This window comes from Eriocheir sinensis, chromosome 35 (assembly GCF_024679095.1).
Source record: "Eriocheir sinensis breed Jianghai 21 chromosome 35, ASM2467909v1, whole genome shotgun sequence".
Lineage (NCBI taxonomy): Eukaryota > Metazoa > Arthropoda > Malacostraca > Decapoda > Varunidae > Eriocheir > Eriocheir sinensis.
Window position 1 is genome coordinate 7,104,346 of NC_066543.1, and position 26,711 is coordinate 7,131,056.

At 37.5% G+C, this 26,711-nt stretch overlaps 2 protein-coding genes across 4 annotated transcripts in view; both read left to right on the forward strand.

Annotated features, from left to right (window-relative positions):
• The window catches only part of LOC127007336 (pre-mRNA splicing regulator USH1G-like), a 41,960-nt gene extending 39,602 nt beyond the window's left edge, over positions 1 to 2,358 (forward strand). For both annotated transcript variants that reach the window (XM_050878158.1, XM_050878159.1), the window contains exons 8-9: positions 18 to 144; positions 685 to 2,358. In XM_050878158.1, the coding sequence (XP_050734115.1) occupies positions 18 to 144; positions 685 to 933 (376 nt within the window). In that variant the 3' untranslated portion in view covers positions 934 to 2,358. The remainder of the gene's footprint in view (positions 1 to 17; positions 145 to 684) is intronic.
• Positions 2,359 to 4,932: 2,574 nt separating this feature from the next.
• Positions 4,933 to 26,613, forward strand: LOC127007338 (conserved oligomeric Golgi complex subunit 1-like). 2 transcript variants are annotated; one of them, XM_050878160.1, is made up of 20 exons: positions 4,933 to 5,077; positions 5,932 to 6,075; positions 9,010 to 9,180; positions 10,740 to 10,914; positions 11,194 to 11,307; positions 11,585 to 11,786; positions 11,939 to 12,080; positions 12,225 to 12,340; positions 12,580 to 12,671; positions 13,065 to 13,231; positions 13,755 to 13,870; positions 14,225 to 14,332; positions 14,514 to 14,640; positions 15,067 to 15,286; positions 16,861 to 17,049; positions 17,377 to 17,531; positions 18,163 to 18,322; positions 19,735 to 19,857; positions 20,258 to 20,509; positions 22,836 to 26,613. In XM_050878160.1, the coding sequence occupies exons 2-20, from the start codon at positions 5,951 to 5,953 to the stop codon at positions 22,956 to 22,958; spliced, it is 2,877 nt and encodes a 958-aa protein (XP_050734117.1). In that variant the 5' UTR covers positions 4,933 to 5,077; positions 5,932 to 5,950; the 3' UTR covers positions 22,959 to 26,613. The 2 variants fall into 2 exon arrangements, with proteins under 2 accessions (XP_050734117.1, XP_050734118.1); XM_050878161.1 differs by lacking the exon at positions 22,836 to 26,613 and adding an exon at positions 20,708 to 21,205.
• Positions 26,614 to 26,711: the final 98 nt, after the last annotated feature.

The window sequence follows — 26,711 nt, forward strand, 5'->3', positions numbered from 1 at the left end:
AATGTTCATTTCCCCAGAAACTCCATGACGGCCACCCTGGGTAGCCTGGCATACGGCGGGGCTGGGGACTCCTCATCCAGACTCAACCCCTCAGAGGGATCTCTGCCTTACAGGAATAATGCACCAGAGCCATGGGAAGAGGAGGTGATATGCATGTTACTTTTTAATGTTTTTTTTTTTTATGTGTGTGTGTATATATATATATATATATATATATATATATATATATATATATATATATATATATATATATATATATATATATATATATATATATATATATAAAAAATAGATAGATAGATAGATAGATAGACAACGTATATGTCGGCGTTGAAGACGCACTTTTCCTCAAAATAGACTATAAAATTTAGCATCCGTTTTGGACACCGAATGTTGCATCATCTGAAGGTGACCTAGGCCTATAGGAAGTGTACAGATCATATGTGTTTTGATGTTGGTCTTGGTTCGTGGTTGGCCTTGTTCGTTACTTAGTGTGGTGATAAAAGACAAGTTGTAGTAAGACGGGTAATCCATACTGTATATTCCAGTGGTATTATGAGGTTTAAGCACATACTCCCACTACCAACTATTGGTCTTGGTCATCGGCCGTGCGCCGCTAGTGCGTAAGAAGTTCCAGATGACCCGCACTTATTATTCCTAATCCAAACATTCATTGCAATGCAGGATCTTCCTTCTGATGATGAGAGTGAGGCAACACCTGTTTACCTGTTCCTTGCCGCGGCTGGACTGCATGACTTCATCCCCACCTTTGCTCGGGAACACGTCGACATGGATGCCCTTATGCTGCTCACAGAGGAAGACATGATCAAGCTCAATCTGCCAATGGGGCCTCGCAGGAAGCTCCTCAAGGCCATTGCAGAGCGGAAGTCTGCCATAGAAGATCCTGGGGAAGTGGAAGACAGCCAGCTCTGATGAAAGGGTTGTTCTGTGTGTTGTCACTTAGAGAACTGTGGCCACGATTCCACCCTGGCCCTTGCTGGAAAGACCACTTAACCGTTCTAGTCCAATTTGTGCACTGACCTCTTCTTCCTGCCAGTAACTTTGGAATTGTGCATTTGTACGTTTGTTTGTTTTTGTTTGTTTGTTTGATTGATTTTGTTTTACACGATGTCAGTGTTGAAGTGCAGAGTGCATCATTGTTTATGGTTAACTGAAGGATAAATGAGCTGTAGTTTACACTGGAATCTGGACCCTCATAAGTAGCTCAGACCACTCGTGAGGTTCAACAAATGTGTGTATATATTTACATAGTTTTTAATATATTTTGTGGCTTCTTCTGGTAGTAGAAAAACTTTGTTGTGCTGCTAAGTTAACTTTCTCTTCTGAGGGGAGGGGAACATTGCTGTACAGATGAAGAGAGAGAAAACTGTTATGAAGCACCAAAACAGAAGTCTCTCTCTCTCTCTCTCTCTCTCTCTCTCTCTCTCTCTCTCTCTCTCTCTCTCTCTCTCTCTCTCTCTCCCCCCATGCCGACACACACACACACACACACACACACAGTTTGGTGTATTCCTTATTTCCCTCAATGTGTTTATAGATCCTGTAAAAAATAAATCTTACAATATCTTGTAAATCATGTGAAAATGTAGCAATTAAGTAATGGTAGTGGTACTGTAGTACATCTTTATTATTTTAATGGGACTCAGTATCCCCATGCAAGAAATACCAAATAACAAATAAGTCATAGTTTAATTAAGCATGCCATACTCTTGCCACGGTGGGTGCTCCAACACTTGCACGATATCCTCACTGTTCTGTTTGTGGCAGGTATTTCCTATGAGACTCATTTGTTTGATGGCTAGATAGAGTTCACTATCTCCTCTCACACCTTCACTCTAATGGTTATGTTTGATAAGCATTAGCTCAAAGTGGAATATTTCGAGTTTTCAAACTTGTAAATTATCACATGACAATCTGTGTCCCTCCCACACAGTCATTGCAAAAGTTCTGAGATTTTCGATGATTAAAAGGATAAAAATAGAACACTGCAAGCTTGACTGAGTCTTTTTAAGATATACATTATATTAATGCCAATAGGTTCTTCACATTAATGAGTCCATTATTATTCATAAAAAAACAAAACAATTATTGATCATAACCAGAAATAATATTGCGATATCAGATACAAATTTATATATAATTTGACATAACATGGCAAGAGGAGTTTGCTGGTTTCAAGATGTTTGTTGGTTGATGTACGAGTTGGCATTATATATAGTCTATTGACTCTAACTTGAGCCCTGTGGCTTGGCCCAGGAAACCCCCCATTGTTTACACATCCAGCGATGACCTGGGCATGGCAATCTGTCTTACTGTTAGTCTGTACGTTATCTATTTATGGAATATATAGTATATATATATATATATATATATATATATATATATATATATATATATATATATATATATATTCCATAAATAGATAACGTACAGACTAACAGTATATATATATATATATATATATATATATATATATATATATATATATATATATATATATATATATATATATATATATATATATATATAATACGACTGCATGGTGTTATAAATGGCTTGGGATTTGAAGGAAAAACAACAACTCTGTAAGCCTTCCATTTCACTAGGCAACGTGGCTAATGCGACTTGCCGCCTGAGGGACCTTGGCGCACCCACAGGTCTAAAGAAAGGGAGGTCAACCCATGCGCAGCTTAGGTGACGTCAGGCGGTCTGTGGGAGGAGCCTCTTCTCTCTCTCTCTCTCTCTCTCTCTCTCTCTCTCTCTCTCTCTCTCTCCCTCCACGGGTATAAAAGAAGCGGAGCCCTTTCTTTATATCTTGGGCGCACCATTCACCCTTCCGCCACCACGGAAGACTCACGTAGGTCTCACTCTCGCGTCCTGCACAGCCAAGCAAAAGATATTATATATAACGTAAATAAGAGAGAGAGGGGGTGGGGGGAGCGTGTAGCGGCAGTAGCGCGGCTCCGGGGAGCCCTGCCTAAAGGCTCAAGTTAGAGTCGATATACTATAGATACTAAGAAATAATTTGTGCCATTGTCTGTAGCACTCTCTTTATAACTATGTTACTTTGTCTGTTTGGATTCTTTTTTTTTTTTTTTTTTTTTTTTTTTTTATCGTGTACATTTCGTGACCTTTGCATCACCTTTTGTCCGATGTGGCGACTGAAAATAAAGAAGTTATATACACGCGGCTCCACTTTCCCGCTCTGAGTTACTCTGGTGTCTTGCTCTCTATTTCTTTTTATCTTGCAGGTAGCTTCCATCAGTCTACCGAATTTGCTTTAGAACAGTATAAATTCTTCTGTCAAATCATATTTTAGGAGTTGAAATTACCTATAAAAAAAAAGTGAAATACCGATTTGTCGGCGTCGAAGAGTCACTTTTCCCTCACTGTGAATCTTGGACACCGAATGTTGCTTTACCAGTTGGAGTAACCTAGGCCTAAGGAAGTGTACAGATCAGATAAGATGTTGAAGGGTTGTGGTGGTTGGCAGAGCCTACTTGCCCTGGCAGCGTCCTGTGACCACGAGGAGACATTTACAGCGTCCATTGTTATTGGTTAGATCTTGGCCTTGGTCTTGGTGATAATAAAGTTGTAGGAAAACTGGTAATCCATACAGGACACCATGTGGGTCGTCGTTCACTACTCGGCAGTCTGTCAGGTTTTAGCGGTCTTCGACAGAAGCAAATACGGTATGTGGAAAGTTATTTGTTTCAGCACAATTATATGACTTTTCCTTACTTTTCTTACTTTTTTATTTTTTTTATAGGCCAGAAAGGCTACATGTAAGTGTGATTTGTGCCTGGGGATGGCTACCCTACCTGTAGCCTAAAATATGCGCCACTCCCTCTCCACAGTCGCCTTAATATCCACCAGCCTTGGGTATCCGCCTTTCTTCTACTCCATTAAGCATAGGCATTAGAATCTCTTCCTATCATCTGTTTGCCGGAGTAGTGCTCTAGCAATATTTCTCTGTTTTGGCCCTGAGCTACCTCTTGTGCTGTAAAAGAAATTATTTTAGCTTGCTATACTTATCTTTCTTACAATTGATTGATGAACTATGTATATGTTCAGTGATGATTGAAAGTGTTTCCAGATTTTTTCTGTTCGCGAAAAGGTATTTGGAGAGGCTGTTGAACATGCCCAAATCCAACTATTCCTTTACCATTCGATCAATTAATGCCTAGATTGTCTTTCGCAGATGCAGGAATCGCGCACTTTTTGCAGTAGTTACTATAGCTAATAATTATAATCAAGCGCGAAACGTGGTGCAGTACTGCAAACATGGCAAACTTTTAGGGCAAGGGTGAGTAATAAATGAGGGCATGATTGAATATCCGAAACTATAAATGTAAGGAGAGCATGATTGTTTATTCTGAGCACTGTGAGCAGGTAGGTAATAATGGCGAGTGAATAAGGAAGTGTGGTAAGTATACAGCCTACTGGATGGAGATAACTGGATAGATATTGGAAGCATATTCATTGTGAAAGTGAATGAGAAGTGTGAGTGATAGTAGAATGTAATAGACTAGACGAAGGGTATTAAGTCATAGCAAAATAAGAGAAAAAATAAGCTGGCTTCATCGAGATACCAGCTGTGTTTGGGTGATGATGTGCGTTAAAGAGGGTAGTTATGATAATTCATGCAAAATTCAGCAAAAAGATGTGATGTGAATGTGTACGTAGGTAGTGGTGGGAAGCACTGTCGCGCATGAAGAGGAAAAATGACCCTCTCAAGCAGGAAAAAGCTGGGCTAAAATATATAAACCTACCATTTTTCATGTACAGAAAAAAAATATAGAAGATAAATGGGAATGTGGGTTTTTCAGATGGGGAACACGAAATGCGTCGCAATTACATAGTTTTTGAGTTAGGGAGATGAAAAATACCCTAGATGTTGGAAATATGATCCCGTACTAATGCGAGAATAGTGGTCGTCACTGCCACCTGGCCTGCTGTCAACATCTGAGCCGCGGCGCATCAGGGAGGCAGGCGGTGTTGGTGTATCTTGACCAGGCGAGGGCACCACCCGTTATTGTGTACCGAACAGCCTCAGGTAACTCATGCTGTCAATCAGTAAAAAATGCTAGGGGGAACTGTATGATGCTTCGGCCTTCATGTTCTTTAACTTACGCTTTGTAAGGATATTCCCGCCCAGCGGCAAGGAAACTTTAGTGTTGACCGGTGTGGCCCGGCGTGATGAAAGAAAGCATAGCATAGTCAGGACAGCCCTCCCTGATGGCCGTCATGCTGTGAATGATAATGAGTATTGTAGAAAAATTCTTAAACATTCTCTACTCTTGTAATACTACATCTATTTAGTTTTCGTCTGACAAACTTAAGTCCCCAGACAAATTTCTTATCCTGTATCCTACTCAGTATTTTCTATTTACTTTGAAGGCCTTAAAATGAAATATTTTGATATGAAATGGATAATTTTATGGGTTAATGTAGCCTTGCCCTGTAGCCATTTGTGACGGAAATGGGGTACAAAATCGTGCAATTCACTACATCTATCACCAGAAAAACATGAACCACATCAGAAAATCGTTGGTTGGGTGAAACGGTAAATTGTCCGAAGTAAATATACATCCAACAGGGAAAGCAGTGTTGAGTGGCGAGTGTGCAGGTGCGGTGTCCTGCAGAACCTGGGTTCAGGCCCCACTTCAAGCTGACAGTCATTGAATAGCCTAAGATCACCCACCTGCTGTCCTAAAGCCACCTATTAACCAGGACTCTAGATAAACTTCCTAAAGAGGATCAAAGATGAGCTCTGGGGGGCACCATGAAGCAATCAAGATGGCATCACTCTAAAATCACTTGCCTGTGCCATTATGAGCTGAGGTCAACCAGCATCAAGAAATTCTAGACATATGCATGTAAACTGTATTGATTTTATTTTTGTACCAGGGGTTACAGACAGTTCAGGATGGCGAATGAGGATGGAGTCACATTACTCTTTGAACAACATTCGGTGGCACAAGTTCAAGAGATTTTAAACAAGACTCGTGGTGACATCGAGTGCAAGAAAGAAGATTTACGTGTTATGGTCGGGTGAGTGTCTGTGTTTTGCTTTTCTTTTGGTTAATATTTAGAAGAAAGACATATTAGTTATTGCTATATGAGATATTAATCATTCAAGTGCCTTGGTTCAAATCCTGGCCAAGGCAGTCATCCTGCAGCCCTCCCAGCTGCTCATCTTCCCTTTTGAGCTTGTCAATGAATAGGTATCTGTGGAAACCTGGGGAAAATTAGGGTAAGGTAACCAGTAGGGTACATAAAAAATTTACCTTTTTTTCTGACCTGTACCGCTATACTATTTATTAATAAACTACATCAATTATTGTTATTGTTTGTAAATAAAGTACAAGCATTTTTCTCATAATTTGTTTTTTTTTTGTAATAATAAGAAAAAAAAAAATGTATTATGGTGTATAAACCGTTTTGTACGCTTAGGCTACCATTGGGGTATTCACCCCTTGTCCAGTAGGTACTCATTAATTTATAACTAAAAACTACAACAGCTAGAAGAGTCTCCTTTTTATCTATTTATTCTTTTTCACTTTATTTATTGTTATGGTTTTAGTTATTTCATTATTGTGATGTATAAAGGATGAATGTAAAAAAAAAAAAAAGGTTAAAAAAAATTAAATTCTCAAAAATACTTTATTCCCCTCTATCTTAATAAAAATATAAATATTGATTGATTTGGTTAAAAACATTTTATGGTTACTAAAAAAATAATATAACATTTTTAAAAATGAAAAAATAAATATAATACTGCATAAAAGGCCTTTCGTCATACCACAAACGTACGCCCATAAAACGCTGGCCTGTTTAAGCAAAACTCCAAATTTAAAAATAAAAACTTAATATAAAATATAATCTAATTCATAAAATGTCTCTATATTGGTAATAAATATTATGGTAGTTAGTTTTGTAGATGTTATTAGTTTTGTATTAAAGATTGAATATTGTTTTATTGTGCAATTCTGTGATTATTTAAGCAAACCCAGTTTTATTATTACACTTTTATTCTAATAATTCTAAGTAATTATTATGAAATTTCTTTGAAAAATAAGGAAGATGTGATTTCATAGTCATTTTAAAACTAACGTTGTTATGAATTTTTTCCCGAAAAATCAATTATTCCTGACGGCCACTTTTAATTTCCGCCTGTGTCCGCGCAAATTGTCTATATTGCTTGTGTAGTATTCTGGTAAATAAAAGATGATTTAATGTTATAATATAATTTAGTAAGAAATTGCACAATAATAAGTTATTATAATGTGAATCAAGATTAATAAATTCTCGCCTTCATTTCTTCGCCGGTGGGGCATTTTGCTCTTTTTACCACCTTCATATCCAATTGATCTTTACATCGTCCAAGCCTGTTATCACCTTGCACCTTCACTAAAAACACTAAAGAAGTTGAACTAGAAATGTAAGGCAAAACTATAGGGTGTAAAAATACGTCTAAAAAACTTCATTCTTCCACACAAAGAAAAGAAAAGAATTATCGTCTTAAAGAAAGAATCCATTTCCTAAAAAGAAATAGTAAATCTTAAAAGTGCATAAAAAAATAATTCAAGTTGAAAGTAATCTAAAAATAAAACTTTACTTTAATTGGATAATGTTAAGGACTTCCCTTCAAGATGTTTTTTAATTTCTAATAAATGTATATTGTAAAGGAAAAAAAATAGATTTAGTGAAATAACATATATAAGTTTACAAACAAGATAAGAATAGTATATTGTTTTAAATTTGAAGTGGGGTAAGTATTTCTTTTTTTTTTTTGTCACTGTGTTTTCATTTGTATTTTTTTTTTTTGTTTTTTTTGTGTTCTAAATTAGATTTTTTTTACTTTTTTTTCTGGGTTCTTTTTTTTATTTGTTTTTCTTCTTCTTTTCTGTTGTGTAAATTGTAAGTTATTTATGCATAATCAAGTTATATTTTATTGTTGAAAAAGGAAGTAAAAGTTGAAAAGGAGAGTTGACTTGTAGAGTACGCGCACCCAGTTGAGTTGTAGATGCATGGTCTGCGGCACACAACACAGCAAGTTTAGACAGTTTTCTGCACTGTGTTCTAAGGAGACAGAGAAAAGGGACAGTGCTTCTTGTTCTCATATGCCTTAGAGCAGGTTATAATGCATACTTCATCTCATCTTACTGAGAGAAAAATTGAGGTACTACGGTCTTGTCTTGTTTTCGGATATACATGTTAAAAAAAACACACTTTTCTTTTAAGTACTGGAGTATTGTACTGCCATAAAAACCAAAGTTTAAAGGTTGAAGTTTACCTGCAAAAAGGACAAAACAAAAAAAAAAAAAAAAAAACCTGGGCAGACAACAAAAACAGAAAAAACTAAAGCTAATTGTGGTAGCAAATCAGTGGGCCAGAGTTCAAATACCAGCCAGGGCAGTTGGCACTTAGTTCACCCAGCTATTCATCCTCACTTTAAGGCGGGTCGACAAATGTTTACATGGGGAAACTTTGTGAAGGGAAAATGCAGTAACCAAATGTCATTCTCACTGTATCTCAGGGTAATGGGTTCTCACCCATCATATGCTCAAGGGCCAATGTAATGGAGATGAGCATCAAGGCCATGCACAGCTATTGCATATGCCCTCAACTTTACATTTACCTTTTCCTGGCCAGTATTATTTCTGCAGCATGATTCATGTTTTCTTGAGTCACAATCTTTATAGTTATTCCTAAAAAATAGGATTGAGTTTTGTATACAATATAAGGATTTATTTATTTATTTATTTGTTTATTTTTTTTTTATTTATTCATTTTATTTTATTTCTACTGTTTGTAGAAATACAGAATTTTAACTTCAGTAGGGGTTAGGGGTCAACTTTTACCTGAGATGGACTGGTCTGTTATAAGAGTATATGTGGTACTTATAATTGACATCTTTGAATGGAACTGTCTAAGATTTTCACACTGACTATTGAATACATGATGCTATTTCACTCTTTCTAGAGAGAGATATAGAGACTTAATAGAAGCTGCCGACACCATCGCTGAAATGCAAAACAGTGCCGAGGCAATTTGTAACAACATCAAGACAATGGAGGGTCTGTGTGAGAGCCTCCAACAGCGGGGCCTCATTGGTTTCAAGACTCAAGGCAACCATGCTAATGGAATAGAAAGGTGAGCATCTCTTTCAGCAAGTGTTTTGGTGACAGCTTCCACAATCACCAGCACTGTTTAGGTGCACTCCTTTCACCTACTTATTTTTTGTATGTACTTTTTCTATATGCTTCAGGGCAAAATAAAACATCATTTTTATTATTATTGTTATTATTATTATTATTATTATTATTATTATTATTATTATTATTATTCAGTGATGGGCACCGCTAACCGAAAAGTTAGCTTTGCCCACTGGTACTCCACTAACTTAAAAGTTAGCTTCACTCATGCTAAACCACTAAACTTATAAAGAAATTAGTGGAAGCTAACGCTAACCGCTCACTTTTTTATATGGATTTAGCTTCAGTTTAGTGTAAAAGCCTTTAAAACAGACCTATTGACCTGAAATTTCAATATGTTGTTGCTTAAAGTAAGCAGAGGAGGAACTACGTTTAGCGAAAGCTAATTGGTCTGCTAACTGTTTCCAAAGTTAGCGAAAACACTAACCAGCTAACGAAAAAATTAGCTTCGCTAATTAGTGGTTAGCAGATTAGCGGAACCATGCCCACCACGGTTGTTATTATTATTATTATTATTATTATTATTATTGTTGTTATTGCTATTATTTTTACTAGTATTATAATTATTAGTAGTAGTACATAGTAGTATTAAGACAATTGATTCCCTATGCTGACATCATGGTACCCTACAAAAATTAAAGTAATTTTGAGTAGGACAAGTAGAGTAGGTACTTAATCAGTGACCCCTATTTCCCACAGAATATGGAAGCTCCAGTGCTCCTTCAGTAGAGAAGGTTGAATATTTTGAGTGGGAATCCCATGATTACAATTTCTTACCTTAAAAAAGTCTGGCCACTAAAGTCCTTGACTGCCTAGGGTCCATGAAGATTAGTGAGTTTAAAATTAGAGTCAGCAAGATTTTGACACTTTCTTTTAATGAAAGAGTTTTAGATAAGTCAAAGAATAGATTTGGCTAATGGCAGAGGCCAATTTACTTCACACAGTGGCTACAAGAGAAATATGTCTTAGGTATGCTATGTAAAATTTGATTATAGTGAATGAGGAATGATTTGTGAATGCTATTGCAGCCCAATCTATTGGGTTATTTTTGGCCTCTGCTGCAACTCCTTATTTATTTATATTTATTTATTTATTTATTTTTGTTATTATTATTATTATTTTTTCGGGGGGCACTGTGCCAATACAAGGTAAAAGAAAAATATAGTAGTTATTTAACCCAAAACAAACAAAGGGAGTTGGGATCATTATTGATACTTTATACTTTTTATTTTCAAGGACAAAACAAACTACTGGTTTCACATATAAAGGAAGGCTGAGACAAAAGATAATGCTGTAATGTGAAGGGGGCTACGATGGCAGAGAAAGAAGCCAATGAGGCAGCTTGAATATTTATCATTTTACCAAAGGAATTATAGCTGAAATTTGCATACTCCTAAAACTTACTTAGGGTTGGAAAAACCCATTTTGAAACTTGGATAATTTAATGGGGGGAAAGGGACTAAGCAATTGTTTATTTGTGAATGTTTGTGTTTTCAGAAAGAGTGCATCAGGAGGCCATTACTCATTGGCTGTACAGGTGAAGGTATTGGTAGGGGTGCCAGAGGCTTTGTGGGGTCTCACTGAATATGGCCAATATTTGCCAGCCAGTCAACTCTTACTGCTGGCCCACCACACCCACACAGCCTTGCAGCTTTGTCCTACTGCAGCCCAGGTACATTTCTTAACATTCTGGCTGCCCTGTTCATCTGCATGCCTTTTTTTTCCGGCACTACACTTGTTCTTTATCTTCAGTTTTACCAATTGATCAGGAGTGTATGAGTGAGGGTAACATAATCCACCAAGCACTGTACTTTGTCATACTTTCTCTTCATAGGCTTGGCATTTAGAGTGGAGTTGATGTCACTGTAGATGAGGAGGACATTTATTTATTTATTTAAAAGAAATTGGTTTAGTGAAGTAGAATTTTAATGTAATTGTTTCCCCACTACAGGTCTACTCATGGTTCCCTGTCATTGAACGACAGTGGATGAGCATCACACAGTTCCGCCCCACAATAGTGAGGGGATGTTCCTCACTCATCAGTTCAGAAGTCCAAGACACCCAAGTATGTCTGAACATCAAAGTTTTAATTAAAGTATTTATGATTCTAATTTTTTTGAAGAATGAGCTGGAATGGTCATATTGAAAATATAAGAGTGATAAAAATTACATTTGACAGAGAAGTTGCCAGTGAAGGCATATGGGGATGAACCCAAAAAAGGTGACTAGACAGCTTTCTCAGCTTCAATGATATTGTAGTAATGAATTTTCTGGTGCTGGTCATGGGGAATAGAAAAGTGGTGGTGGTTTTGTGGTAAAAATATTTCTCTCACTTTCAAAAGGCAGTGCTGGATGCCCTGGTGTCAGTGATGTTGGTGGAGGGGTGTGGGTGGGCCGAGGCATTGTCGCGAGTGCTGGACCTGCGTCGCATGGCACTAATGGAAGCAATTGCACCAACACCATCAGCTACAGCAAAGACACAGATTGCAAACTTCACCAAGCTCTTCATGGGAACATTGGATATTGTGTATGCAATATTTGTTGGTAAGTTGTACACATTTTGTTCAATGTTAAAGTAATCGATTGATGAATTAATTTTTATTTGTTAAAGTATATGACTGTACATAATTATATACAATTTACTAGGGTTAACAAATCAATGGAAGATGAATTGGTTATTTTGATGTATGCAACAGAAGAAAGCAATGGGAGCAGCTTGCTGGAGAGGCGTCTGCAGGAGGTGGTGCAGGGGGAGGGGGACAATGCACCGCCTGTCTCCCTCCTTCAAGAATCTTCACTCACTCTTTCATTCCTTCCACAGTCTATAAGGAACTTCAGGTAATTGTAGTTAATAGGAAATATTTTATACAGTAATGAAATAGTCCTTCCATGATGTGTCAATATAAACAATTTAAACTAAATATGGTCAAGAAATAATGAGTTTTTAGTATTAGATATGTGACACTAATATTTTTTGCTTAGGCCCTCCATCCAAGGAAGCACCAAATCCCTTGGAAATGACTTCATTAAGCAGGAGGTGAGCTGCTGGTTGAATGCTGTGTTAAATGAAGCCTCTCAAACCCTGGCCACACTGCTCTGTGAGTGTTGCTTCAGATCTGTTGGGTGATATTTTCAATGAGGGAGGGATATTCCTTGTTTATTGTCAGATTTTTATCTTCCAGTGGATGATGTTAATTGCAGAGATGAGTTTGCTTTTATTCTTAATCCCTCATGATATGGAATTATATTGTGGGTGTCATGCATGGTTACTTTGAAATGAAATAAGTATCAGAAGTTTATGATTATGCTGTTCATAACTTCTTCCCTCCCGACAAAGCTTTCACCACCAGTGTGAAGGCCTTGGCCATGATCAGGTCCAGCGTGTGGGAAATCTTTCAGGACAGCCTTGATAGTGGAAAGTGGATGAAGGTGAGACAAAAGTAAGAGTTTCATGTGCATGTGTTGTAATGGAGGTGTAGTAGGGTATGATCACACATTGTTGGGAAGAAACCACACCTTTGTCTCATACTACCGCTGATGCATCATTCATCAGACATGTGACGTACATTTCAGGACCAGTCTTTTTATGCTTTTACCTCTAGAGAGTACCTGAATCAGAAGAATTCATGACTCATGTAATGTATGGCTATAGTCAATCAATCTAAGCTATAAGGAATGGGAAGACTGTTTGTCATGTTTACAATAACTCTGGGGCACATCTTGTAGGTGGGCTAAGTGAAATGTATGCAGTGTATGTTATTTTATTATCAATGATGGCCTATTAGTCTTCATAGACAAGCATGTCATAGTTCTTATTTTCAGGTAACTGATGTCTTGTATGGTGGTCCACTAGATCCATGGAATTCAATTGTGCGCAGTCAGGTGACTGAGAGAGCTCGTCAAGTTGTCTCATCACAGCTTGAAGGTGCAAAGGAGGCCACTATGCAGATGGTGGACAAACTGGCTGCAGATATTACCACTGACCCAAAGTGAGTCTTGGTCTCATCTGTTGTGGCTCTAATATCTTCAGTTACTTTCCTAGTTCTGGCCATTCTCTGCTCTTTCCATTTGGTTCCTTGATGCTTGATTCCTCCATCACTAAACGGCTCCACTATTTCAAGTTATTATTTTTTCATTCTTTGTGCAAAATACAAAGAAAAATGAAGGCTAGTATACTTTATGTATCTATCTCCAACATCCTGTTCCCTCAAGGGGTAGCCATGTCTGAAGCGCCTCCAACTTGATCTGTTCCAACATTCCCTCTCAGCACACTCAGTCCCTCACCTACCAACTCTCTTACTTCAATACTTGTCCATTCTATTGATCTCTTTCACTGATGATCTCTCCCTAACGCCCTTTCCCTCAATTTCAGAGTACCACATTCAACCACTCAACAGTTCACTCCCTTTGATGTTGCACCATTACTAAACCTCCCATACATGCTTTCATTACTTTTGCCATTCTAACATGACACACTTGGCTTGTATAATGAAATTCACTTTAAATCTCTAGAACATGTTCTGAGGAAGGAGACATCAGCGGATACGTATGGAGTGAGAACAGTGGAGACCTGCCAGAACAAGTAGGATGGACTTCAGCAGCTACTCGCTCAGTGGCACAGGCTGGAGGTGAGTCTGTGCTAGGTTACTTAAATGCCAGTGGTGGTGCAACAATGATTAATTAATATTTTCATCACCTGTGGCACAATTAAACCAGTTTTAAAGAAAAACAATAACATGGAAAACACCTCAGTCAGAGAAAGAATAATTGCCCACTGCAGTAGGCTGTGATTCATGACAATATCAATATGATGATCTGAATTAATTTTTTTGGAAAGCACTTTTCTCGTATATAGTTGGCAGCCTTAACTGAATTTATTTTTAGTTTTTCCAACACTTGAGAAGAAAACCATGTATGTTTGAAATTTTATTTTTGGTATTTTTCAGAGAAATTCTGAAGTAATTCATACCCCTTTTTTTCAGGACTGTACCACAAAACCCGAGGCTTCACTACACGTATCCAGAACATTTGTCATGCACTCAACTCAAGACTAACCTCACTTCTTCAAGATGTTGGCCACTTCAGTTATGGTACGACCTCTCAGTGTGTCATGCACAATAAATGTGACTCCAAAATCTGCATACAATAGTTAATTAGCCAAGTTCAGTCAGTCTTCTTTTTTGTTATTCATTTTTATAATTAATCCTGTAAAACCTTTGGTGTGTTGGGCTGCAAGTCATGCCATTCCTATTGTTAACTCTTGATCAACAGAACCAGTCAAGACAGACCTCGGCACAGGTTTGGGCAGCAGTTCCCTGGACAATGAAAAATGCACAATGGAAGATTATACTTCTTTGCTTAATTACCTGCAGGATGCAAGTTGCTCTTCCTTTATGCAGTAAGTTTTATTAATCCTTTTCATTTCTTGCTCAGACAAAATTATAGTTATTATTCCTTATTTTATAAAACAATGAAGTGCAGTTACAGACCACAGAAAAGTATTTACAGTAAAAGATCTTTAATCCAAATAGCAGTGAACTTCACAGTGTAGCAGTCAATCAATAGCCTCATTGGTTATGATTACTTCCTATGATTTGTGATAGAGTATTTCTTTAGAACTAATAGTTATGCAGCATCATTGCAATGACTTAGGCAAAAATGATCAAGCATACAATGATATGCATTATTTTATTGGTAATAAATGCCTGGTCGTGTATTTATTTATTTTTTTATTTTATTTATTTTTTTATTTTATTTTCTATTATTATTTAATTTATTTTCATTAAAAATAGATGCAGTTTTTAGTTGAATGAACTTTGCACAGGCTTGTGACAGAGCTGGAGGAGCTTGCCCAAAAGCATCTGTGTGGTACTCCTGTCCCTAACACATCTGAGGGCTGGGAGGAGGAGCCACAGAGTGCTGCCCCTGCTGCAGCATGCACAGTGTTAGTGGTGGTGGGCCGCATCTGCCAGGCTCTTCCCAGCTTATGTTCTCACCTACAAATCTGTGCCTCAGCTTCAAGTATGTCTACTGGTTTAATCAGAGTAAGTGGAGAGTTAGTTGAAAGTTTTTATGAAATTATGATCTTCTGACATAAATAACATCTGCAAGACAGTGTAGTAGTGTAATTCCAGCTAGTGGTTGCCCAGTCTACACATATTTTTGTTTGGGTAATAGGACAAGATGCAATTGCAAGGTACTGCCATACTGCTCAGCCACACCATACTTGTGCCATCACATGAAAAATTAAAATAGGGACACAAAAATGGAATTAAGAGAACAGAATACATGGCAGAAACCATACATGTCCGTTTCCTTCAAGGGAAGCAAGTGAAATAAAACTATAGCGAGGTAAAATATCATCCTGAAACAAGTGAATGAGTCCCATTAGTTAGTCTCAGATCTCAAACACCTTAACTTTTTTCTTTATAATTAAGAATAGCTAGGATGGGATGGAGAAAGTAATGAAGGTGTGTGTGAGAGGTTTGGTATGGGTGTGACAGTCAAGGGAGTCGATTGTGGAGTGGTCAAATGAGTGAAGCTTGTTACCTGAGATAGTTTGGATACATGATTAGAACGAATGCAGATGACTGTGAAGAGAGTGCATGAGGGAAGGATTGAGGGAGGGGTCAGAGGAAAACCACCTGTGAAGTGGATTAATAGGGCGAGCAAGTATTGGAACAAGAGAGTTGGAAGTAGCTGGATTAAGTGTGCTGAGGGAGAGTGCCAGAACAGGGAGAAATGGAGACACTTCTGCCGCTGCCACCCCTTGGAGGGAAGTTCCCGTAAGGGAGTAGGGCATCAGAGATATAGAGAGATAAGAGAGAATAAGAATAACCCAGCCTGAGCCAACACAAAATTTTAATACTTTTTAGTACTAGAGTTGATACATCTCACAAGGAAAAAGCTTGGTTTGATCTGTCCATTTCACATTCCTATCACATATTTATGGCCACTCACCACTGGTGAAAACTTAAAGATTATTGAGCTGAGTTAAGCAGTGTTTCAAGAACCTAAATAATATTTAGGTTCTTGAAACATTGCTTTCAACCATGCCTTTTTTAATGTGTTATAATTGACCTGAATGATTGTATGAGAATGAATATAATTGAAAGAAAGGAGTTATTGATATTCAGATTAGCACACAAAAAACTCAACCATTATTCTGCCTTGTTAGTGCTATACATATAAAGAAAAATTTGCAAGCAAGTTGGCTGGCATAAAATCAGTGATTATAGTCATCTGGGGCTCCACCTTTACCCATGTGGCCACCACCCACCTCAATATGTTATCCATACATTCACCTGCCCCACTTCCTTTCTAACATCTTCCTTTTTTTATTTTTTTTTATTTTTTTTTTCGTCATACATTTCTTCTTGCCAGTATTTTGCCCCAGTGGCAGGACATCTTCATTCTTTTACAGGTTTTCATGCTTCAGCAGATTTATGAAGACTAGAAATTTTCAGTTAGTATGAATCCAGTATGATTTGGTATAAAAGGGAGATATTCATCAAATTTGAGTTTGTTAATTTGATAATTAGATATGAATTATAAAGTTTAAATATGCCAGTTCTACTTAGGAGACATATATATGTGGAACCAAATTTGATTTTGACAGCGGATCACCACAAGCTCAAAGCAGGAAACTGAATCATGGACTAAAGTTCGTTCAGCACTCCAGGAAGCTGGTAATCGTCTGTTTGGGCTTTTCTTAAAGTCCCTAACTTCAACGCTCCACAATGAGGTGAAGGCCTCCCTCTCCTCTCAAGCTTCATCAGATGTTGCTGCTTCTCTGTCAGCTTTCTCAGTAAGATATTTACCTTGCCTTGGTGTTGACTCTTGTTTCTGTGGATATTTATAATGCAGCTTCATCTAGTGCAGAAGCTATACAAATAGTAACCTAATTATAATGTTTTACTGTACACAATTATAATGTTTTACTGTACACAATTATAATGTTTTACTGTACACAACTTACTCAGTTTTCATATAATTTATAATACTTCAAAGGCTACAAGATTGAAACTATTCAACTGGAAGTTTTATTATTAATTGATTAAGTAAGCTCAACATTATTTAAGGATCTTGATAAAAGGAAAGTTCTCACAGTCCTGTTCACTGTTGTCATCTGCAGACATGGGAAGTTGTTGACATTGAGGAAGAAGGGGAAGGTGGCAAAGTGATAAAGTCATCCATCCATGTGCCAGCCCACCCAACACCCAGCCTTACCCAGAGCTTGGCTCACCTCTGCTCTTCAGCAAACTGTGTTGCAGTGCACACCATCTCCAGGTGAAAAAAAAAAATGTTAACCAAACAAAGGCTATTGGTCATATTCATTGGACTGCTTGTAATTTCTATTGTCATTTTTTATTGGGAACATTTTCATTAATTCTGAGACAAGGAAATTAACCCTCTCATGCACCATAAGTTTCAAAATGTTTTCTTTTCTGTACCTATTTGTAAAATCCCTGCTCTGGGTGGCTCCAGGCAGTTTTTCCCCACAACAAATATTTTGATTCTCGGTCAATTTTCACCCCCAAAGGCTGCACTCTTCCTTATAAATAATATATCAGTGTCTTCATTATTAGTTGTAGTTTTACATGACATAATAAAAAGTTACTTATTCTCAACCAGAAAATGATGCCATTGACATGAATATAAATATTTCAAAGTAAAATTTCTGTTTCCTTTCGTGCTATTGATGTGAAGGTGTGGGCCCTAAATATATAAACACGCCATTGGTTTGAAGGTGTGCAAGAGGGCTAAGAATATAAGTTTCCATGAAACACTAATCAGAATTATCACAAGACCTCTAGACTCCCTGCCTTTAATATGTAAGAAATGGGGTCACCTATTATGCTGATGACTAACTTTCAATAAGTAGCTTTCATTAACAAATACTCTGCAATTACTGTTTCAGAAATGCTCAAAGTGAGCTAGTAGGAGGGGCCTGTGAAGCAGTGATTTCTGCATATGAGCATTTCCTGGAGGATTCAGAAGCTATAAACCAGACTTCTGCCCTTCAGCTTATATTTGATCTCCGCTTTGTGCAGACATTATTGTTACTGCGTGAGAGTAAGGTAAGCATTTTTCACATGCCCTCTAGTTATTGCTTTCAATATACATGTACATTGTTTACCCTTATACTTGGCATAAGTGTAATAGCAGTGAAGGTTACAACTTGATCTGCTAGTGTGACGTCCAAGCCTCAGCTATGGCTGTACCCCTCCAGGAGGCATGAGAGATGTGCAAGGGGCTGTTTTTATTTTTTTATTTTTTTTTTATTTTTTTACCTATTTTGTCATATGATATTAAAACATGAAACATCACACTTATATAAGTTTAATAGCATACTTAACCTAATTATACAGTAATTATTTACCTGATTAAAAAAATGTAACATGGACTGTGTACTAGGCAGAGTTGTGGACCAGAGTCGTTGTCGACCTTGTTATGACCTTGTGTTTGCCTTGATTTTACCAATAATGCAACAATCCTTGCTAAGTCACTAGAGGTTCTGGTGATAGATCTCAAGGCATTGCACAAGGAGGTGAAACCCTTGGGATTCCAGGTCTCCTGGGCCAAGACCAAGGTATAGATGTCTGGAGGCTTATTAGATGAAACAGCACGGTCTGTTCATGCATATGGTGAGGACATTGATATCTTCAAAAATTTCACATACCTTGGTAGCATAGTACAGGACAACAGTGAGTTGTCAAGAAGTCTTAGCAGATTGGCTTGGCCCATGGTGTTGTGGACTTTATATATATATATATATATATATATATATATATATATATATATATATATATATATATATATATATATATATATATATATATATATATATATATATATATATATATATAGACACACACACACACGTGGCCTATAGCTCCGGTAGGCTATTCCTTAGGGCCCTGTTGGTCAGCCCAAGCCTGTCATGGTGCAGGCAGTTGTTTATAGTGGCGCCATTATTATTGGCTCATGCTGCCCCCCTGGAGCTCATTCTTGATTTCACTTGCACAGCTTCTTCTACTCTGGGATGATAGGTGGTCTTCAGGACAGCATGTGGGTAGTCTTAGGCCACTCGGCCCAGAATAAGTAAATGGCATTGTTGATACCTGTGCAAAAGGACAAAAAACTGGATCTTCAAGTCACTTGTGCTTCCTGTCATACCCTATGGCTGTGAGACATGAACACTTCATATAACAACTTGAAGAAGCAGATTGATGTCTCTGGTAATAAGTGCCCATGCAGAATCATGGGATATTGCTAGAATGACTGTGTCAAACTAGCCTCCGTGGTCTAGTGGTCAGCGTGCCTGGCTTCTACTCTGTGGGCCCGGGTTCGAATCCCGGCCCGGGCAGTCGGCGTGCAGCTCACCCAACTGTTCATCCTCTCTCTCAGTTAAATGTAGCTGTAGATGTATTTATTTAATTCATTATTTCATTGATAGTGACAAAGTACTGAAGTGGTTTTCTTAAAACAGAACTTGGGAACTCGATTGATGTCCATGGTTCAAGCTTTGCAACAAAAAGTAGACCCATTCGACCTGGATGTATTTTCTCCTCACATATCTGCCAGGGTCAAACTTGCTGCTCAGCGTTCCCAGGTCAGTGATTCTTCTTTTTTTAAAGGTCACTGTCATTCTTGTTAAATGTATCATAACATGACATGTTTCTATGAAAAATACAGTTAACTCTTTGTTATCCACATGTGGACCGAGACATTTGGTACCTTTGCCAGTACCATCAAGTGGGTACTGTAAAATTTCTTTGACATTATCCAGATATTCAATGTATCCACAAGAGTTTTAGCTGAGTTAATGCAGATAACTAAAAGTTTACTGTAATAGGAAACTGTTGAAAAAGATTAGTGAAAACATTCTTGAATAAAAATTTACTCGTTGCATTTTACTTTTACTATATGCTTATTGCAAGGTGCTAGATGCTAAGGCAAGTAACAAAATTAAAAGAAATTTAAGGTTAGTAATATATATTCTATGATTCCAGGTGTTCTTGGGGGCCATTGTACCCCGAGATCGTCAGGTCATAGCTGGCCGCACACCAGCATCGTCCACATCATCGGTGTCCCACAACAATGCACTTCCAGTTGTGGTGGCAGTGGAGATTCCACGCTTCTCAAATGTGCCACTGCCAATCTCATCATCCAAACCATCCATCCCTTCATCCATATCAGCTCCTTCTCTCGCCCTGCCCACCACATCACCCGAACGGCCCACTGCCAAGCAGGGCTCCTCTAAGGTAAGTTGTTATTCCATTATTTATTTACACATATAATTGAAGTTAATGTTTATAAACCATTTATTTAAGTAATCTTTCTTTTATTCAGTCAAATTTTAACTTGTCTGTTTTCTTTTACATCAAATCTTGAAGAATGTTAGGCTGTAGAGAATTCATGCTTTCACTATACAGAATGGCTCATTTGATGTTACATTTCAGCTTTGAGTTACTTTTAACGCATCTAAGTAAAAGAAGCACTTCGGATCTGCCCACAGTAATTTTAGGTATAGGGGTTTGTAATCCTTGACTGACAGATGCATCTATTAACCACTACTCTCTCTTGTTGATTGGCCTTCACTATTTTGTTTGTGTGAATTATTTAACCAAAATTCTAATTACATATCAGCCACTTAATAATCTTCCAAAGGGCTGTCGCGACTGCAACATTTCCAAAAAATATTTTAATTAATCAAATTAGATATTGTAAAGTTCAGTTCACCTGGTAGATGATTTTTTGGAAAGAAAATATTTATGACTTAGAACAAATAATTCTCACACCATTGATGTATAAAGGCTGAGTGCTGTAGCAAAAGAGGTGATGATTCAAAATTTGATAGTTGGCTTAAAACCCCACAAGGCTGGTTGGCCCCAGCCTGTTATAGTGGGGCAAGTGTGCTTATCATTTTGTATTCCTAAACCTGAAAAATGGATACACTCCTCATAAAAATTGTCAGAGAAAGCACTAACAGTAAATTAATTATTGATGATAAGCTTGGTTGTTTCAGTATAAGTGTAACACACTGTGGCAAGGGCTAGCAATAATATGCCATACTTTCATATTAACACTTAATGTGATAATGAACTGGGTTCTAAACTAATATACCTTATTTGTTGGACAATATTATTGAATGAAGTCATGTTGTAGTAAAAGTAAGATATTTAAAGACAAAGCAATGCTAATTTTGAAAAAAACTCAAAATGATAAACAAAAGTTAACAATTATTTTCCTAGTGCTACAGGGGTCAACTTTCTGTGCTGAGGCTTTCATCATTATCCAGCACCTTTATGAAATAGTGGGTTACATTTCAAGTTACAAATCTGTAGACATTTCTAGGTATTTATTTTTGTAATTTTCTGCTTAACTGATGCCCGAGTGTTTACCAAATTCTTAGGTATTTATGATTGCATTATCACTAACATGCATGATACTCTCATGTTTTGAGATAATTATATTAGATTTTCTCACATTTTGGTAAAGTTTCCTTTGCGGTGCATTAATATTTAGGCCACTAGTCAGTAATGTGTCAAATTTATACCATACAGTGGTGCTATGGCCACCTCCACAAGGTAGGTCATTGGGTAGTGTTGCATTTCAGTGAAATTGGTTGAATAGTGCAATATCAAATGACAAACCCATTTTTTTTCCCATAGAGGTACACTGTCCCCCTTTATTCACAGGAGGTAGGGGGACACAGACTCCTGCAAATAGCAAATATTGACAAATGTTTGCCCCCCCACCCCCCCACCCCCCCCACACAAAAAAAAAGCCACACACACACACACACACACACACATATATATATATATATATATATATATATATATATATATATATATATATATATATATATATATATGAGTGTGTGGCGGTGTGTGTGTGTGTGATATATATATATATATATATATATATATCTATATATATATATATATATATATAGATCTCTATATATATATATATATATAGATATATGTGTGTGTGTGTGTGAATTTGTGTCTATAGATATATATATATATATATATATATATATATATATATATATATATATATATATATATATATATATATATATATATATATATATATATATATGTGTGTGTGTGTGTGTGTGTGTATATATATATATATATATATATATATATATATATATATATATATATATATATATATATGTGTGTGTGTGTGTGTGTGTGTGTGTGTGTATGTGTGTGAATATATATATATATATATATATATATATATATATATATATATATATATATATATATATATATATATATATATATATATATATATATATATATATATATATATATATATATATATATATATATATATATATATATATATATATATATATATATATATATATATATATATATATATATATATATATATATATATATATATATATATATATTATTTATCAAACTGAAGGAATTTTTAATGTACCTTATATGTAACATAATAACCAGGTAGCAGATTGCTCAGTAGACAGAGTGGGGGACGAGAGGAACCAACTCATGTCATGTTTACGACAAACTTATATCTTTGCAACTCCACCACCAGGTCCAGAGCAGCCCCTCCACAGCACGACGAGAGATGTCCTCAGCAGCCCTCTCAGCATCAAGAAGTGCTGCATCTCTCTTCTCAGCAATGAGTTCATCATGGTTTGGTTCATCATCATCCTGATCTTTTTTATATACTAATATATTTAAAAATTAATATTTACAGGTACAACTGAAGCTATAGCTGTATATACTAAAATGATATTTACCAAAGAATTTTGTAGACAAACTAAGAATAGGATTAATTTAAACCCTTTACTTATTTTACATAGTAATGTATTTACACCTGTTAAAATATTGTAATAACTGACCCCCTGCATTATTTTAATTGAAAGAATTGTTTTGAATCAAACACATTCTTGTGATCAACAAAGGATGCATGTGTCCCCTATTGAAACTCATGTTGGCATTGTACCTGTACATGAAGAACCAAGATATGGTCAGTTGTTGACTCAGGAGTGAACCCGGTTGCTCAGGTCTAAGCAACTGACTGGAAATCTGCATGAACACACACTGGACTGGATGATGTTATATAGATGTTGAGAAAATTGTATTTTTTATCTAACTCATAGGTACTGTAGGTTAGAATGTTTGGTTTGAATAACTTTTCATACATCTTTGTCACCTCTTATTTTATGGTTTCTTTTAGCATCCTGTTGACATTCATTTATATGTAAATGTTACTTTCATGTTTGTTTAGTGATTCCAGATATTATACTTTGCTGGGGGGCCCAACTGTGTGGCGGACTTCCTCAATGCATCTGCATCGGGTGAGCCTGCTGTCAGTGATAGGTGCAGGAGAAAGCCTACAGGACCCCTGCATCTTGAAGGAGGGCTTCCTAGCCCCTCTTTTTGCTTTGGAGGTAGCCAAGGAGGTGGAGAAGCGACGCCTGCCCACAAACTGGGATTAACTTTCGGAGGGGTCTGTGTGGGCTCCTTGAACATTCCAAGTCTCTAGGAGAATTACCGACTACCCTACCTATCATATGAGATCAGTAGTGGGGATACACCAACTATTGGTCCGGCATGAGCAATGGTGCCCATCTTGGGATAGCAATATGAATCTCCAGCCAACTACAACCATTTGTGGTTGAGATTACTCCAGTTGATGAGCATATAATGTGAATCAGGCTGAAGCACACTTTGGGGTTCGTGTCTCATTGTTGTGTATACTTCTACTGAGATGTGTGAAACTTGAATAAGAGGTGTTTTACACTAGACTCAACTGTGTGTTAGATCAGTGCCTCCCTCGGGACACACTCAATGTCATCGATGACTTCAATGACAATGACAAGGTTGGCTACAAACTGTGTTGGTCCCATGGTTCTGATACTAGGAACACTGACAGGTCTCTCCTCCTGAATTGTGCATGATCCAGGAAGTTGAGAATTGCAGGTTTGTTGTACCAGAGACCAAAGTTGCATTGCTAGACTTGGTATGGCACTGCCAAATAGGTAGCTAAGGAGATTGACCACATCCTTGTAAGTACTCATTAGATGATCTTTCAGAACTACAGGGTTTCCCAGAGTGCTGAGTTCTTTGCAACAACAACAAGAAACTTGAGATGCAACAATATTGTGTTACACCTCAAGAGGATGAAAGACCAGGCATGTGCTTAGAAGTATGCGGTAACAGTCTCAAATAGATTCATTATGCCCAGCACCCTTGAGAACCCTGTAGAACTGTGGGACACCTTCAAACAAACAAAAAAATCTCAAGCCCTGTTCACACTGTGCCGACTCTGGGCTACGACTACCCACAACTCTAGGGTACACGAGGTCTTGGGTGTTGATGTGAAAGGGTCATGTCTTGAAAGAGGTCTACAAACAGTCGCTGAATGCTGAGCGGACATTGGGAGGGGAGTGTGAGGTTGTGAGGGTTAGCGCAAAAAGGTATTCAATGCTAAACTTTCACGACAAGAGTCAGCAAGGGTCTGGACCAACCGTCATTTCCGGTTGAGGTCTGAGGGAGGTCAGGGACAGTCGCCAAGACTGTTCTCATCAGTCTTTGCTTGTCTTGAGACAGTCGGGGCCATTTTTCAAATTTTTACCGTTTCCTGTCGGCACAGTCGTCGTTGCTGACTACTTAAGAATAACGAGGGACTGTCGTGATGACAGTCTTCGCCTAATGGAGGATGTTCGTGACGACTGTCAGCTCAGAAATATTGGCAAACATTGCCACCATCAGGAAATTCATATTTTCATTTTGCAATCACAAGCACAACAACTTCTGGGCATGGTTACACTTCACTGGCACAAATTTGGGAGCTGCACAGCACGCACGCACTCCTGCTGCCTCTCTTTCGTGTTGAATGACACAACTAGGGTTGCCACCCTGAGGTCAGAAAAATGTGGAATGTAACATCTCACTCTCAAATACAGAATGGATGCTATGAGGGACAGCCGCTGCACGCTGCTGGTGGAGGCAAGAGGTAGGGGGGAGGGACGTTATGTCGCATATTTTACATGTATTTTATGACAAACCTTGACAAATTTTACAGACTGGTTTTGTGATTAACTGAAAAATGCACTCAATGCAATTTTAAGATACTGAATTTTATTTGCTTGACCATTCAGATAACAAAATACAGAACAAATGGCATTCTGTATTGGTTCAAAACAGAAAGCTACATTTCATTCTCGAATACAGAGCGATTCCGTATTTTAAGGAACGGGTGGCAACCCTACAAGTAGACACAACGGAGTCTCAGCCCATCACAGCCTATATACCCCAGGACCCATGAAGACTGCTATTAAGATGTCTACAGCCAAAGTATTCTTTTAAAATTTTGAGTAGAATTCGGTGACAGTCGGCAAGGCTGCCACCAAGACTGTTGCAAAGACCGTCGGCTAACTCCTTGGCAACTGTCGGCCAATCGGTCGGCAGATTTGTGGTTGTCGTAGACAACTTGTCAAATGCAAAAGTCGCTGGGTTGTTGTGGCCCAGAGTCGGCCTAGTGTGAACGGGGCTTTAGAGCTGCAAAGGAGTGCACTGGAGGGCACCCAAGATCTAAGAGTGGTTTTGCCTGGAAGATGCACCCCTGCTTCACCCCTGAATGCACAGGGAAAAAGCCTCATATTTCACAGCAATATCAGTTCCAAAGTAAAGGTCAAACATCAGGTCAGTAATCCTTGCAGGAATCCCACAGATCCACACAATGTCCCAGAATGCCTCATGATGCACTGAATAAAATAACTTGTTGATACGACACAGACTGTGAGAAGCTCCTATCGAAACTTAAGTCAGTATTCCACACGGACACCAAGTATTAGGATCCGGTCACCAGTTGACTAGCAGGGCGTGAACCCAGATTGCTCAGGTCTCTGAAATTTTAACAGATCAAATCAAATTCGCATCAACAGTAGATGAGCAGAGTACTTTGCTCGACACACTGAGCAGTATAATACTACGGTAATTGTTGCAGTTGTCAGTTGCCTTTCTCTTTCAATAAAAGGACAATCCCCCCCTTTTACATGCTGTCTGTACCCCAGCACTCTGAGGAGCCTGGTGGGCAGCCCCAGCCCATTTGTGGTGCAGGCAAATTTTATTTTAAGTAGTTGCCATCATATATGTATAATGTATGTTTTGTGAATTTATGCTTTGTCATGCCATCCAATATGTCTTATGTTGTACATCAGGAACATTATGGGCACCAGCACCAAGACTTTCAGGACTCTACAGTGAGATCATATGAATTTTTTCATGAACATTTTGTGTACTTGTTTTATTGATTATCTATCTTTTATAATTAGAGATAATAAACTGAAAAGATCAATGCATATGCATTATTTTACTTTAAATTTAGAAACCTATAATGGATACTTACAAAATACTTAACCAAGCATTTGTTGATAATGCAATAATCATGAGTGATTTT

What these genes read in the sequence shown, in the direction of transcription:
- LOC127007338 (XM_050878160.1), top strand. Translation starts at nt 5,951, where the DNA reads ATGGCGAATGAGGATGGAGTCACATTACTCTTTGAACAACATTCGGTG. An exon ending in GATTTACGTGTTATGGTCGG is followed by an intron (nt 6,076 to 9,009) that starts GTGAGTGTCTGT and finishes CACTCTTTCTAG; the next exon opens with AGAGAGATATAGAGACTTAA. An exon ending in TGTGTATGCAATATTTGTTG is followed by an intron (nt 11,787 to 11,938) that starts GTAAGTTGTACA and finishes TGTATGCAACAG; the next exon opens with AAGAAAGCAATGGGAGCAGC.